The 13419-nt window shown below is 41.5% G+C and overlaps 1 protein-coding gene across 4 annotated transcripts in view; it reads left to right on the top strand.

The window, feature by feature from the left end:
- The first annotated feature begins 10766 nt into the window (after positions 1-10766).
- RFC1 (replication factor C subunit 1) overlaps positions 10767-13419 on the top strand; it is a 62936-nt gene continuing 60283 nt past the window's right edge. For all 4 annotated transcript variants that reach the window (XM_080909571.1, XM_080909569.1, XM_080909570.1 and 1 more), the window contains exon 1: positions 10767-10895. In XM_080909571.1, the coding sequence (XP_080765697.1) occupies positions 10893-10895 (3 nt within the window). In that variant the 5' untranslated portion in view covers positions 10767-10892. The remainder of the gene's footprint in view (positions 10896-13419) is intronic.

Raw genomic sequence — 13419 nt, 5'->3', positions numbered from 1 at the left:
TGTTTTTGTTTTGTTTTGTTTTGGAGACAGGGTCTCACTATTTAGCTCGGGGTGTCCTGGAACTCACTACATAGACCAAGCTGGCCAGGAACTCACAGCAATCTGCCTGAGTGCTAGATGAAAGGCACGTGTCATTGTGTCTGGCTCTGGTGCTGGTTTTGGGTAAGTGGCTGCAGTGAGTTAATGAATACAGCAGTTTTTCTCTTCTAAGAAAGGGTTTTTCCCCAAGTAGCCCCTGTGCAACCATGGCCAGTGTGCTCCGCAGGGATCATTAACGGGTTTGAAGAATATACAGAGACATTGAAATGTTTAAGGTAGAACGGAGTAGTTAGTAGTGGGCTGTGCTTGAAGATGAAGAGCTGAACTAACCAGTGTAATTGAATGAATCAGGAATGAAACGGACAGTAACCAACAGAAAAACATAAGAAAATACTCAGGATTGCTATCAAATTGTGTTGAGATGGTGATCTCTGGTTTCATTTTCCTTCTTTTTGCTCTTGTAGAGAACTTGAGTTTGATTCCCAGCACTCCTATGGCAGACCACAACCATCTATAATTCTAATTGAGGGAATCCGATGCCCTTCTCTGACCTCCAAAGCCTCCGGGCATACGTGTAGTATTTATATACATACAGGCAAAGGATACACTCACATAAAATAAGAAAAAAATAAACATAAATATAATTAAAGATTAAACAAAGTGTGTATGTGTGTGTCTTAGTGAGCTTAAAGTTTCTTAATGAGGAATTAGATGCTTTCCTACCAAGGCAGGAGGAGGCAAAGATGTGGATTCTCATCGATGTGTGTGTGTGTGTGTGTGTGTGTGTGTGTGTGTTTGTGTGTGTGAGCGTGCGTGTGTGGGTCCTGGTGACTGATATTAGGGCTTCCCTAATACTCTATCTTCCTCACTTGATTCAGTACCACAGTAGAATCTCTAGGTAATCCAACTACCCAAGAAAAATAAACAAAACGCACACACTAGGAGAGAAGAAACAAAGTTGTAAGTTCATGAGTAATCATGATTGTTTATACAAACAATACCAAACGGAATCAGCTGTAAGTCCTGGTACAATTGAACAACTGTGTTAAGGCTATAAAGGAAAGGTAATCTAGAAAAGCCAGTTACTTTCTTGTATACCAGCAGTAAATCATGACAATGTTCATCATCCAGGGTCTAGAGAATGAGGAGGAGACTGCCCTGTTGACTCCCATGACCGGAAGGGCATCAGGGGTGGCAGCTTCTCTGACGCCATCAGGATCCGGAGAAGTACTCCATTCTAGAAAGTGTGCACAACCTGTTGTTCTCTTCAGAGACTAGATACTCAAACTCTAGAGGCCCGAAAGGAAAGAACATTTCTATTTCTACACAGATGTCATTAGAGGCAGAAACAGAGCTTCAGTTGGCCGCCTAGCCCAGCCCAACACCGCCCAGCACCACCCAGCCCAGCACCGCCCCTCCCGGTCCCACCCAGCCCCGATGGATTCAGGTTTAGTGAGAAGCCCAGTCTCAAAGAAATAGAGAAACAGAGCAGGATATCCTTCTTCCTGAGTCCCCTGCTGAGAAGGCATGATTGTGAGTGCTCCTATATATGTTCCTGGACACAAACATACCATGCACACAAAGTGAATTATTAGGCTACATTTTAAAATAGATAGTACCAGGGCTGGGGACGTAGCTCAGTTCTTGCTTCGCTTGCTTGAAGCCCTGGGTTCAATGCTTAGCTCTGTATAAACTGAATGGTCGTGTATGCTTGTATTCTCAGCACTTAAGTAGTGGAAGCAGGAAGATCAGCAGTTCAAAGCCTGGGACTGGAGAAAAGGCTCAGCAGTTAAGAGCAGCGACTTCTCTTTCAGAGGTCCTGAGTTCAGTTCCCAACAAGCACATCCGTGGTAGCTCACAACCATCTGTAATGGCTTCCAGTGCCCTCTTCTGGCATGTAGGCATATATGCAGATAAAGCACTTATATACATATAAAAATATATTTTTTAAAAAATCTTAAAAAAAAAAAAAAGACAACCAAGGCCATTTTCTGCTTCCTAGTGAGTTTGAAGCAAGCTTGGGTTACACAAGACTTTTGTCTTAGACTAAAATAAAATTTTCAAAAAAAAATTGGTCTGGGGAGTTGGCTCAGTAGCTAACTGCCTGTCATGCAGGCAGCAAGATTGAGGACCAGAGTTTGGGCTCCTAGAACTCACATAATGCCAGGGGGTATGGTAGCCTCCTGAAGTTCCAGTGCATGAGAGGTAGAGATTAGGGGAAACCACTGAAACAAGCTGGCTAGCTAAGGCTAGTGAAAAATGAAGACAGCTGTGTCAGTCTCTGGCACACACACATACACACACATACACACACAAACACACACACAAACACACATACATACATACACACATACATATACACATACATACACATATACATACATATACACATACATACACACATACACACACATACACACATACATGCATACACACACAAACACACATACATGCACACATACATACACACACACATACATACACACATACACACATGCACATGCACACCATACACATGTATGTGTGAAATGAAGACAAAAATTCTGTTTGCATTAGCTTATTATAATTTCTCTAATATTACCCTCTCTTATAGATGAATCTTAAATAAAAAAATAAAATGAGAAGTACTTAAGTATTTTCTCCTTGAGGGAAACCACAAAACTCTAATACAAAGACATTAATGAAGTAACAAGCTAGATGTGGTGAGTTCCTGTAATCCCTGTGCTTGGTTGCTGGAGGCAGGAGAATCAGGAGCTGAAGCCCATCCTCAGATACATGGCCAGCCTGAGCTAAGTGAGACTTGTTTTAACAACAGATCTATATGAGTGGAAATAGTTTAGTTACATGGATTAAACCCTATGCATTATGATTTTTTTCTGCGATGACAGGCACTAGCGATGGAATTTTGTGGATAGAGTGCTTGCCTTGTCTCACTAGGCGCTGGGTTTGATCCCCAGCTCTATAAACTGAGGTTGGTGTTGGACAGTGAGTTGGAGGCCAGTCTGGGATAAAGGAGAACCTACTTCAAAACAAACAAACAAACAAACCAACACCCCAAACAAACCAATTCAAACCGAAATCAAAACAACTCCCCAACAATGATAACACAACCAAATAGTCAATTTTCTATGGAATTTGATTTACAGACGCAATAAAATCTCAGTAAAAACCCAGATGGTAAACACCAACACTTTCTATTATCTACACCCAAACTTTTTATCAGCCTGAACTGACACTCTATTCAGTGAGTAATTCCTGCCCACCCCTAATCCTTCCAGCCCCCGGCAACTATTCTTCTATTTTATGTTTATAAATTTGACCACTCCATGAACTTTATATTAGCAGGATAATGGGGCACTTTTCCTTTGTGTCTAGCTTATTTAATTTAGCATGATCCCAGGGTTGATGCATGGCTGTTGGTGCTTCTGCTTCTGCCGTTGTTGAGGTAGACTTGTTATGTTGCCCAGACTAGCCTCAAATTCCTAGACTCAGACAGTCCTCCTGCCTCAGCCCCAGAGTATCTGGGAATCTGGGACTATTGAGGCAGGACACTGAGTGCTTAGCTCTCATTTTTAAAAGTTTGTTTTTGAGAGGGGGTCATGATATTAGCTCAGGCCTGAATTAGGAGCTTGTTATGTCAATAAAACAGTAAACCTTTTGTGTGTATGTGCATATGGAGACCAAAGGCCATTTAAGAAAGTTATCTCTATAAAAGCATAAAGTCAGCTGTAATATTTACAATCTAGAGAGCAAGGCATTAAAAATATTTATTTATTTATAGACAGGTTTTCTCTGTTTAGCTCTGACTGTTCTGGAACTCACGATGTGTAACTGACTAGCCTCAGACTCACAGAGATCTGCTATCCTCAGCCTTCCCAATAGGTGGCATTTCAACTAAAACCAAATTAGCTTAAAAAAAAAAAAAAAAGCTTCTCTAGATATGTCTTCTCTCTTTTGTGCTAATGAACCAAATTTTACACGGTTGAGGTTTTTTGTTTCTTTGTTTTTACATTAATGTTTGTGTGTGTCTTTGTGTCTTGGTCTATGTGTTAGTATATATGTGTAGGTTTATGATAAAGACAATATATGATTGGATAGTGGAGAGGTAGGTGGGAAAAGAGGCTGGAGGAGCATTAGAGGAGGCAGTAGGCAGAAATTGACAGAGAAAGAGATGGAAGCAGATGTGTATGCACCTCTCGGTGCATCTCTAGCTTGATGAGATTGTCTTGATCATTTCTAAGGGTTTCTATGGGTCTAATTTACCTTTTCTGGATGGGCAGTTTGTATCTTTGTCCACTGTTTGTAAGCTTATTGTGTAGAGGATTTGTGGATTGAGAATTTAACATATAAACCTGTTTGACAAGTTAATGGTTGTGAGTCATGTTTGTGTCGGATGGTGGAGGAAAGGAGAACGCTGGGGCGGTCGTATCCACCTGGGACAACAGGGCCGGTGGAGTGAACGGAGCCTGAGTTCTTAGAGGCGACCTGGAGTGGCCAACTTAGAGATCCTCACAGTGCTATACTGCCCGTGGGAGCTGGCACTAGTGAGGAATATAAGTTTAAGCCACCTTTTGTTATTTATCATAACACATACGTACAGTGTTAGACACCTTGTTAGAGTTGGTTCTCTCCTTTTACCATGTGGATCCTGGGAAATGAACTCAACTGAAATTGTCAGGCTTGGTAGCAAGTACCTTTTAGCTGATGAACCAGCTTTCTGGTCCCTGCCATGGCTGTCCTGGAACTTGCTAAATAAATAAATATAAATATAAAGAAATATATTCGTTAAATTATATTAATTAATCCAGGTCTGTGTTCATTTGTATCACTTTTCTTTTGAGTTAGGGTCTTGCTATGTAGAACAGGCTGGCCTCCAGCTTACAAATATTCACCTGCCTCTGCCCTCATGCAAGATTTTTTTTTTGGTTTTTTGTTTTTTTTTTTTTTTTTGTTATTTTCTTTTTTGTTCTCTGGAGACAGGGTTTCTGTGTGTAACAGATCCCTGGCTGTCCTGGAACTCTGTAAACCAGGCTGGCTTTAAACTCAGAGATCTGCCTGCCTCTGCTTCCTGAGTGCTGGTATTATTTACACCTAGCCTGGCAAAATTTTTTTTTTGTGTATATTTTGTGGAAGACCTTATCAGACCTTCTTGTGTGAGGTCTTTTAAATTCAGATCTGTAGGGGTGGCATACACCTTTAACCCCAGAACCCTGGCGACAGGCAGTTCCAGAGGCAGGAACTCCATCCCTGTGAGTTCCAGGCCAGCCAGGGCTACACCGAGAGATCCTGTTCACTCGATCAGTCGGTTAAATAATTCAGGCCTATGCTCATTTGCAGTGTTTTCTTTCTGAGACAGGATCTTGCTAACTTTCTCAGGCTGGTCTCAAACCCTCAAACCTACCAAGGGCTGAGAGGACAGCAGGTACACAGCATCATGACAGACCCTGAAAGACCTTTTGCCTTAAAATAAAATAAAATAAAATAAAATAAAATAAAATAAATAGGACTGGAGAGATGGCTCAGTGGTTAAGAGAACTGACTGCTCTTCCAGAGGAGAGGGCCCAGCAAACACATGGTGGCTCACAACTATCTGTCATGGAATTCAATGCTCTCTTCTGGTGTGTCTTAAGACAACGACAGCGTACAGTGTACTTATATTAAACAACTAAATAAATCTTAAAAAACACAAAAAAAAAAACATAAATACAGAGATGAGGCAATGCATTCAATTTATTCCAACTGCACAGCAAGGAAGATAATGAGAAAGATCTTCATGGAATCACAATCTTTCTATTGAGAAGCTTTTGAACAATGAATGAGGACTCTCTGGGCTTGCAGCAATGAAGCAGGACTTGCAAATATTTATCCAGAGGGTGGAAGGTCATTTGCTTCAGCACAGTGAAAATTCAATTGATTTCTGTTGATTTTTCAAAGTCTAGTGAAAGGCAATATGACCATTGTGCTCTTGAGGATGGTTTCAAAGTGAGTCAGGAGTGAATCCTGTGGCTTAGATAAGTTAAGGGAGACAGGGGCATTGATACAGGAGTCACACAAAGCTGTGATTAGAGTTTAAAGGAGGTCGTGAATCAGCTCCTGTACCTTACTTGCTCCTATGCCATTTCCAGATGTTTCAGGGCACTGCCATCCTGACTGTGTGTCAGGGGGTGTGGCTTATGTATATTAGAAACTATTAGATCTAACAGTTCACAAGTTGAGGAACAACTCAGAAAGATCCTATTGTCAATAGCCTAACTTTTGGGACAAAGAGTTTTTCATGGAACACAGACAATTTCCCTAGCATTTCTATTCCTAAGTGGGAAGGAAGATAGTTCTGATTTTCATAAAATTGGCTTTGTAAATAAAAAAGAATTTCCCACAGCGTTCTTTCTTTCAAGGATTTAAACAAAGGTACCGAGCACTATATAATCAGATCTAGGATGTGATATTTCAATTCACATGTGTCTTTTCAACAGTAGGTCTTCAATCATTAGGGAAAAACAGACAGACAAATAACAACAAACAGGAATTAGGGAGACTGGTGAGCAGTTAATAGCATCAGCATCAACCCTGGGTTAGATCTTCAGCATGGTATAAAATGGATGTGGTGGTGTAGGTCTATAATTGTGACTCCGCACTTGGGAAGTGGATGCAGGAGGATCAGAGAAGTTCAAGACTAGTCTTAGCTACATTGCAAACCTGAGGTCAATCTAAAATACATGCTATCCGTCTCAAAAAGGAAAAGAAAAAAAAATACTTAAAATAATACAAAAATATACAAGTTTTCTTTTTCATTCTTTTTTGAGATTATGTCTTTCTATAAAGCCTGGGCTTGTCCTGAAACTTGTGACATAGACCAGGCTGACCTGGAATTCACAGAAATCCTCTTGTCTCTTTTCCCAAGTGCTGGGGCTAAAGGTGTGAGACACTGTACTCAGTTGCAAGTTTTCTTTTTTAATGGTTAGGGTGGTGGTGACCCAGGGAGTGGTACTATGAGGAGGTGTGCTCTTGTTGGAAGAAGAGTGTCATTGTGAGGGTGGGCTTGGAGACCCTCCTCCTAGCTTCCTAGAATCAGTCTGTTTCTGGCTTCCTTTGGATGAAGATACAGAACTTTCAGGTCTGCCATTGCTGTGCTTCCTGCAATGATGATAACAGACTGAACCTCACAACCTGTAAACTACCCCCAATTAAATATGCTTTATAAGAATTGCTTTGGTCATGGTATCTCTTCCCAGCAATGAAAACCATAACTAAGATAAGGGTTTTATTTTATTTTTGAAGAGATTTATTTTTAAAACTATGCATAGGATTGGAGAGATGGCTCAGAGGTTAGGAGCACATGGTCTTCCAGAGGTCCCGAGTTCAACCACAGGGTAGCTCACAACCATCTATAATGGGATCTGGTGCCCTCTTCTGGCCTGCAGGCATACATGCATGCAGAATACCGTATACATAAGTAAAAATATCTTTAAAAAATAAAATTATGTGTAGTATGTGTATCTGTGAGGAGGTATGTGTGTGTGCACACAATATATATGCAGTGCCAGAGAAGGTCAGAAGAGGGCACAGATCCCTTTGAAACAGAATTACAGGTAGTTAGGAGATGCCATGTGGGTGACGGGCAGTTTGGGTCCTTGGCATGAACAGAATGTGCTCCTCCTGAGCCATCTCTCCAGCCCCCATGGTTTTTGGTTTTTGTTTCTGTTTTTGAGACAGGGCACTGAATTCCCAAAGATCTTAGCCTATGAGTGCTGCGATTAATGGCATATGTCACCATAGCTGGCATACGTAAGTTTTATGGATCTTAGTCATTGATTTAAAACACAATAAGCATTGGTTTAGGTTTTGTAATGTTATATGAACAAAACTCTATCATATGTCTGCTGTGTACACCTTTCTGGAGATTAGTTTACAGATCTTATGGATTTCTTGGTGGATCAAACAGACCTATTCTTTCTCAACCAACAATTGCCCTAAGCAAAACTGCAGAGAATAGATGCATCTAATTTTGGAATGCTTTCCTGTTTTATTTTTTAGGTCTCCTTTTATTTATTTTGTGTTTTTGAGCGTGAGCACACAGCTGCTGCCGCCACAGTGTGTGTATGTGTGTGTGTGTGTGTGTGTGTGTGTGTGTAGGCATCAGAGGACAGGTTTTGAGAGTTGGCTCATGTTCCTTCCATCTTGTTCTTGAATCAGGGTCCTTCCGGTTATTTCTGCCACACATGTGTAAACTTTATAATAATGATAACTGTTGACTTAAAAAACGCTATTGTCATCATATATAGTGGTGCATGTAAGCCTAGTACTTGGGAGGGTGAGGCAGGAGGATCTTAAGTTTGAGACTAGCCTGGGTTATATATATATGTATATATATAAATAAATAAAATATTATATATATATTATATAGTCTGGGTGGGCTGGAGAGATGGCTCAGTGGTTAAGAGAGCAGACCATTCTTCCAGAGGTCCTGAGTTCAAATCCCAGCAACCACATGGTGGCTCACAACCATCTGTAATGAGATCTGATGCCCCCTTTTGGTGTGTCTGAAGATAGCTACAGTGTACTTATATACATAAATAAATAAAATTTAAATGTGTAGGAATTTAAAAAAAAAAAAGAAGAAAGACTGTCTGAATTGAACTCAAACCAAATCAAGTAACTAGCACCACCACTACCACAAGAGAATGCTATTATTACTTGATGTGTGTCAGAAACGGTTCTATCTTTTAACAGATGAGGATACCAAGTCATAATTACTTCTCTATAGTCATGTAACTGTTACATAGTAGAGCAGGAACCGAATGACTGGCTTTAGAAGGGCCCACGCAGAGAAACCTTCTCACCAGTGACAGTTCACATGTTTCTAAGTTGGGGATTATTATTGCCGGTGAATTTTAACCTGGAACAGTACAGAGATGTGTGTGGGGTCCATGTTATAAACAATGCAGCTGTGGTACTCACCTTTAATTCCAGACCTGGAGAAGCAGAGGCTGCTGAATCCATATTGAGTTCTAAGCCAGCCAAGGATACATAGGGAAATCCTGTCTCAAACAAAACAAAACAAAAACAAAACAAAACAAAACAAACAAAAAACAAAACAAAACAAAACAAACCAAACCAAACCAAAACAAACAAAAAACAAAACAAAACAAACAAAACAAAACAAAACAAACAAAAAAAACCAAACCAAACCAAACCAAACCAAACCAAACCAAAACAAAACAAACAAAAAAAAAAACCAAAAAAAAAAAAAAAAAAAAAAAATCAGATTGCAGTGGACATCTAGTAAATACAAACTCTTGTATTCCTGAGCCTTTACTGCCTACTTTCCCAGTAGATATGGTGTCATAAAACGACAAGACCCAACAAGAAGTGGTTCAGAAGAGATTTCAAAGTCCAAGGCCAAAGTTGGATACTGCCTGCCCTCGTCACTAAATTCTTCGATAATGTCATGTTTTCTCTTGAAGTTGTATGCAAATGGTGTTACTTTCTATTCCGAAACCAAGTTGCTTCTTTTCTCAGAGGAATCTTACCAGCTAAGTGTGGGCCCCCATCCCTGTAATCCCAGCAGTGGGGTACAGGCAGCCCCACCTGAGTCACACACCAAGAGCAGCTTCCAAAACTAATAAAGTAAAGCTCACCTCTCTCCCTGCTGAGACTTGCTTATCCTAAACCTTTCCTGATTCTAGGTTTTTTTTTTTTTTTAAGATTTATTTATTAATTTAATGTATATGAGCACACTGTCACTCTCTTCAGATACACCAGAAAAAGGCATTAGATCCCATTAGAGATGGTTGTGAGCCACCATGTGGTTGCTGGGATTTGAACTCAGGACCTCTAGAAGAGCATTCAGAGCCATCTCTCCAGCCTATGATTCTAGTTTTTCTGTGGGGGTGTATCTCGGTATGTCATGGCTTCAAAGATTTCACTATTCTTTAATAGACTTAATGGAAGCTTTAGGAAGGAATTAAGAGGCTTGTTTTCTTTTTGGTAGTTTTAGAACAAAGCTGTTGGGGCTAGGGGTTTGCCCAGTTGGTTGCATGCATTCACAGAAGCTCTGAATTTGATCCCTTGCATTGCGTAAACCAGGAATGTTGGCATATATCTGAAATTTTGGCACTTGGGAGGCAGTAGAAAAATCAAAAGTTCAAGGTCATCCTCAGCTACATAGGGAGTTTACCAGGATGGATACATGATCTTCGGTCTCAGACAACAGGCCCCTAACCCAAACAAACAAACAAAAAAATCCTTTAATGTAAACAGTCCCTTAAATGCAAACATATAACCACATGATGGAAGACAACTTTGACCACTGCTAGTGCACTCCATCTCCAATAAATAAATGTACAAAAAGTAAAAAAAAAATATTCGTCTAGTATCATAGTAGTTTTTAAACTACGGGTCTCTTAGTTTGGACCAAAAAATCAACAGGTCAAACATAAAAATAAATCTGGGTGAAGTTTGATGCGAACAGTTGATGTGTGCGGGGGTGGAGGGCGCATCCTACTGAGGTGGCAGTAAGAACTTCTGGAAGCTGCTTCCGAGTACAGCACGTGTACGGGGAGGGGAAGGAAGTCAGTCTCAGAGACCAAACTGGGCGTCCCCAGCCACGATCGCACGCGCACTCCCATCGAGGTAGGCAACCATCCCGTTGCCAGGGCTGCGTGCAGCTCCTCCTCGGGGCGGGGCCGCGGGGAGCGCGCGCCTCCGACGTCATCGCCGCGCGCCGCCGGAGCTTCTGCCACTTCGCGGGAGAAGTTGTTGGCGCCAATGGATTCCGAGCCGTGATAACGGATATCCCCCACCCACTATCCGCGGGCCTGCCCACCTTGCTCCTGTTCGGTCGTGGGGCTGCGATGGTGAGCCGCCCGGGAGGCCGTGCAGCTACAGAGGCTTTGCAGGCGGGGTGTGGACGGGGCGCCGCCGCGGTGCGGGGTAGGGAGGACCGTGCAGAGTGCTCCGGGGGCCCCGTTTAGGGTGCGGGGCGCACCACGGACGCAGCGTGCAGGGATGTGGCTGCAACGCGGCACTTTCACCCCCCCCCCCACCCCCTGGCTCTTGGGGGACGGGAGGACGGAAGAAGAATTTTGATGTGGACAGGGCATTAGAAGTTAACTTTGGCGTCCAGCGTCGTCCCAGATCTCGGTTGGAATGCTTCCTTTAAGTCGTGGCTTCAAGCTTTGCGTGGAGGAATGTAACACTTGCCTTGCTCTGGGAGAAGCTGCTCCGGCCTTCAGGTCGAACCAGCTTCCTGAAGGGCGTCTCAGCTGTTATGAGAGCTGATGACACAGGAAGTCACTTTACCTTGTTTTGAGTGATTTATAGGAGTTGAACGGATAACCTGGTTTACTAGGCATAAAAAACACAGCGAGTACAAACGGACGTTATGTATTTGACAGCTGTCATCTCTTATTGCCTGTTACAAAAAGTAGTTTTTTTTAAAAAAAACCTCAGTTCCAACTTCAATACATAATTCTGTGTAGTGGACATTCATATAGCTTGAAAGTGAAACAGCCCTTGGATAGGAGACAGGTACAAGTTTGAAATAATTTTTTAAAAAGATTTATTTATTTATGTGAGTACACTGTAGCTGTCTTCAGACACACCAGAAGAGGGTCTTGGATTCCATTACAGATGGTTGTGAGCCACCATGTGGTTGCTGGGAATTGAACTCAGGACCTCTGGAAGAGCAGTCAGTGCTCTAACCACTGAGCCATTTCTCCAGCCCTGAAGTAATTTTTAATGTACAGGACAACTGAAGATGTTCAGCTAATCTACAAGATACTTAACAATCATATATATATGTGTGTGTGTGTACATACATATATAAATATACATGTATATATACCATGTATATATACTTTTATTATTCTTAAGCTTGTCAGAACAGCAGTATTCAAGGGAGAAAAGTGTTATACCAAAATGGAAAAAAATTGGGCTCTCTGTTTTTAATTCTTGGGGGAAAAAAGAAAGTGATGTTAGCCACTGTAAGCCTTTTTATTTTCTGGATAATACGTGAGTTGTTTGCTTTAAATACCTTCTAGAAATCCACTATAAGTGCTATTTAAAAAAAAAAAAGACCTATTTTTGTTTTAGTTATGTCTGTCTGTGTGTCTGTGTTTGTGTCTGTACACATAGTGTACAGGGCCATAGTTGCCAGAAGAGCGTGTCAGCTCTTCTGGAGCTGGAGTTACAGGCGGTTTTGAGCTGCTTTCTGTGGACATTACTTATGGAAGTCAGGGCCTCTGCAAAGAATAATATGAACTCTTAACCACTGAACCATCTGTTCGGCCCCCAAGTTCATGAAATTTTTATTTAACTTGTAATGTGTATGTTTTGTCTGACTATATTTCTACGAATATGCATACTTGGTGCAGAAGAGGTTGTCGAACCCTTTGGGGCTGGAGTTGATAAAAGAGCAGCAAGTACTCCAACAACTGAGGCATCTCTCCAGTCACACCTCTCTAGTTCATTTAGAAACTAAATAGAAGCCAGGTGGTGGTGGTGCAGGCCTTTAATCACAGTACTTGGGAGGCAGAGGCAGGCCGATGTCTATAAGTTGAGGCCATCCTGCTCTGTAGAGTGAATTCCAGGTCAGTCAAGGTTACATAGAAAAAAATCCTGTCTTGAAAAACTTTAAAAAAGTTACGTGTACAAGTCTTTTGTCTGCATTCATTAAAATTAATGTGCAGCACAGTCAGCCCTGGTCCCAAGGTCAGAAGAGAGAGCACTGGATCTTCTGGAACTGGAATCATACATGAGTGTGGATCATGTGGGTGGTGGAAACTAAAGTCAGGTCCTTTGCAAGAGCAACAAGTGTTCCCAATCACTGAACTACACCTCAAGCCTCCCAAGTTCTTTTTGTTGTTGTTTTTTGTTTTGTTATTTTGAGACAGAGTCTCTATGTAGTCCAGGCTGTTCTAGAGCTTACTGTGTAGACCAGGCTGGCCTTGAACTAACAGACATGCTTCTGCCTCCTGAGTGCTGGGATTAAAGTCCCGTGTCTTCATGCTCAGCTCCAAGTTCATTGTTCTGAAGGAAAATGTTGGGCAATAGTATTATGTATCAGGTCTTGAAACTATATTGTATATGGATTAGGCTGGTCTGGTCTTGAAACTATATTGTATATGGATTAGGCTGGTTTGAACTCATGATCCTCTTGCCTCAACTTCTAGGCACTCCACAGTCCAGCTTAATAACAGTAAAGACACCCTTTATAAACAGTTGGTCATAATGGCTAGTAGGCGGTTAAACCTGAATTAGAACCCAGGCATTTCTGACCACTACATTATTCTGCTTCCCTAAAATGATCAGCATTGCATTTTGGAATTTGGGTATTTTGGTATTGTGGAAAGTTGATGAGCTTTTGAGTCACTCACAGAA

The sequence above is a fragment of the Micromys minutus genome (genome assembly GCF_963924665.1).
Source record: "Micromys minutus genome assembly, chromosome: 1".
NCBI classification, from domain to species: Eukaryota; Metazoa; Chordata; class Mammalia; order Rodentia; family Muridae; genus Micromys; species Micromys minutus.
This window is presented reverse-complemented; position numbering and strand designations above follow the sequence as displayed.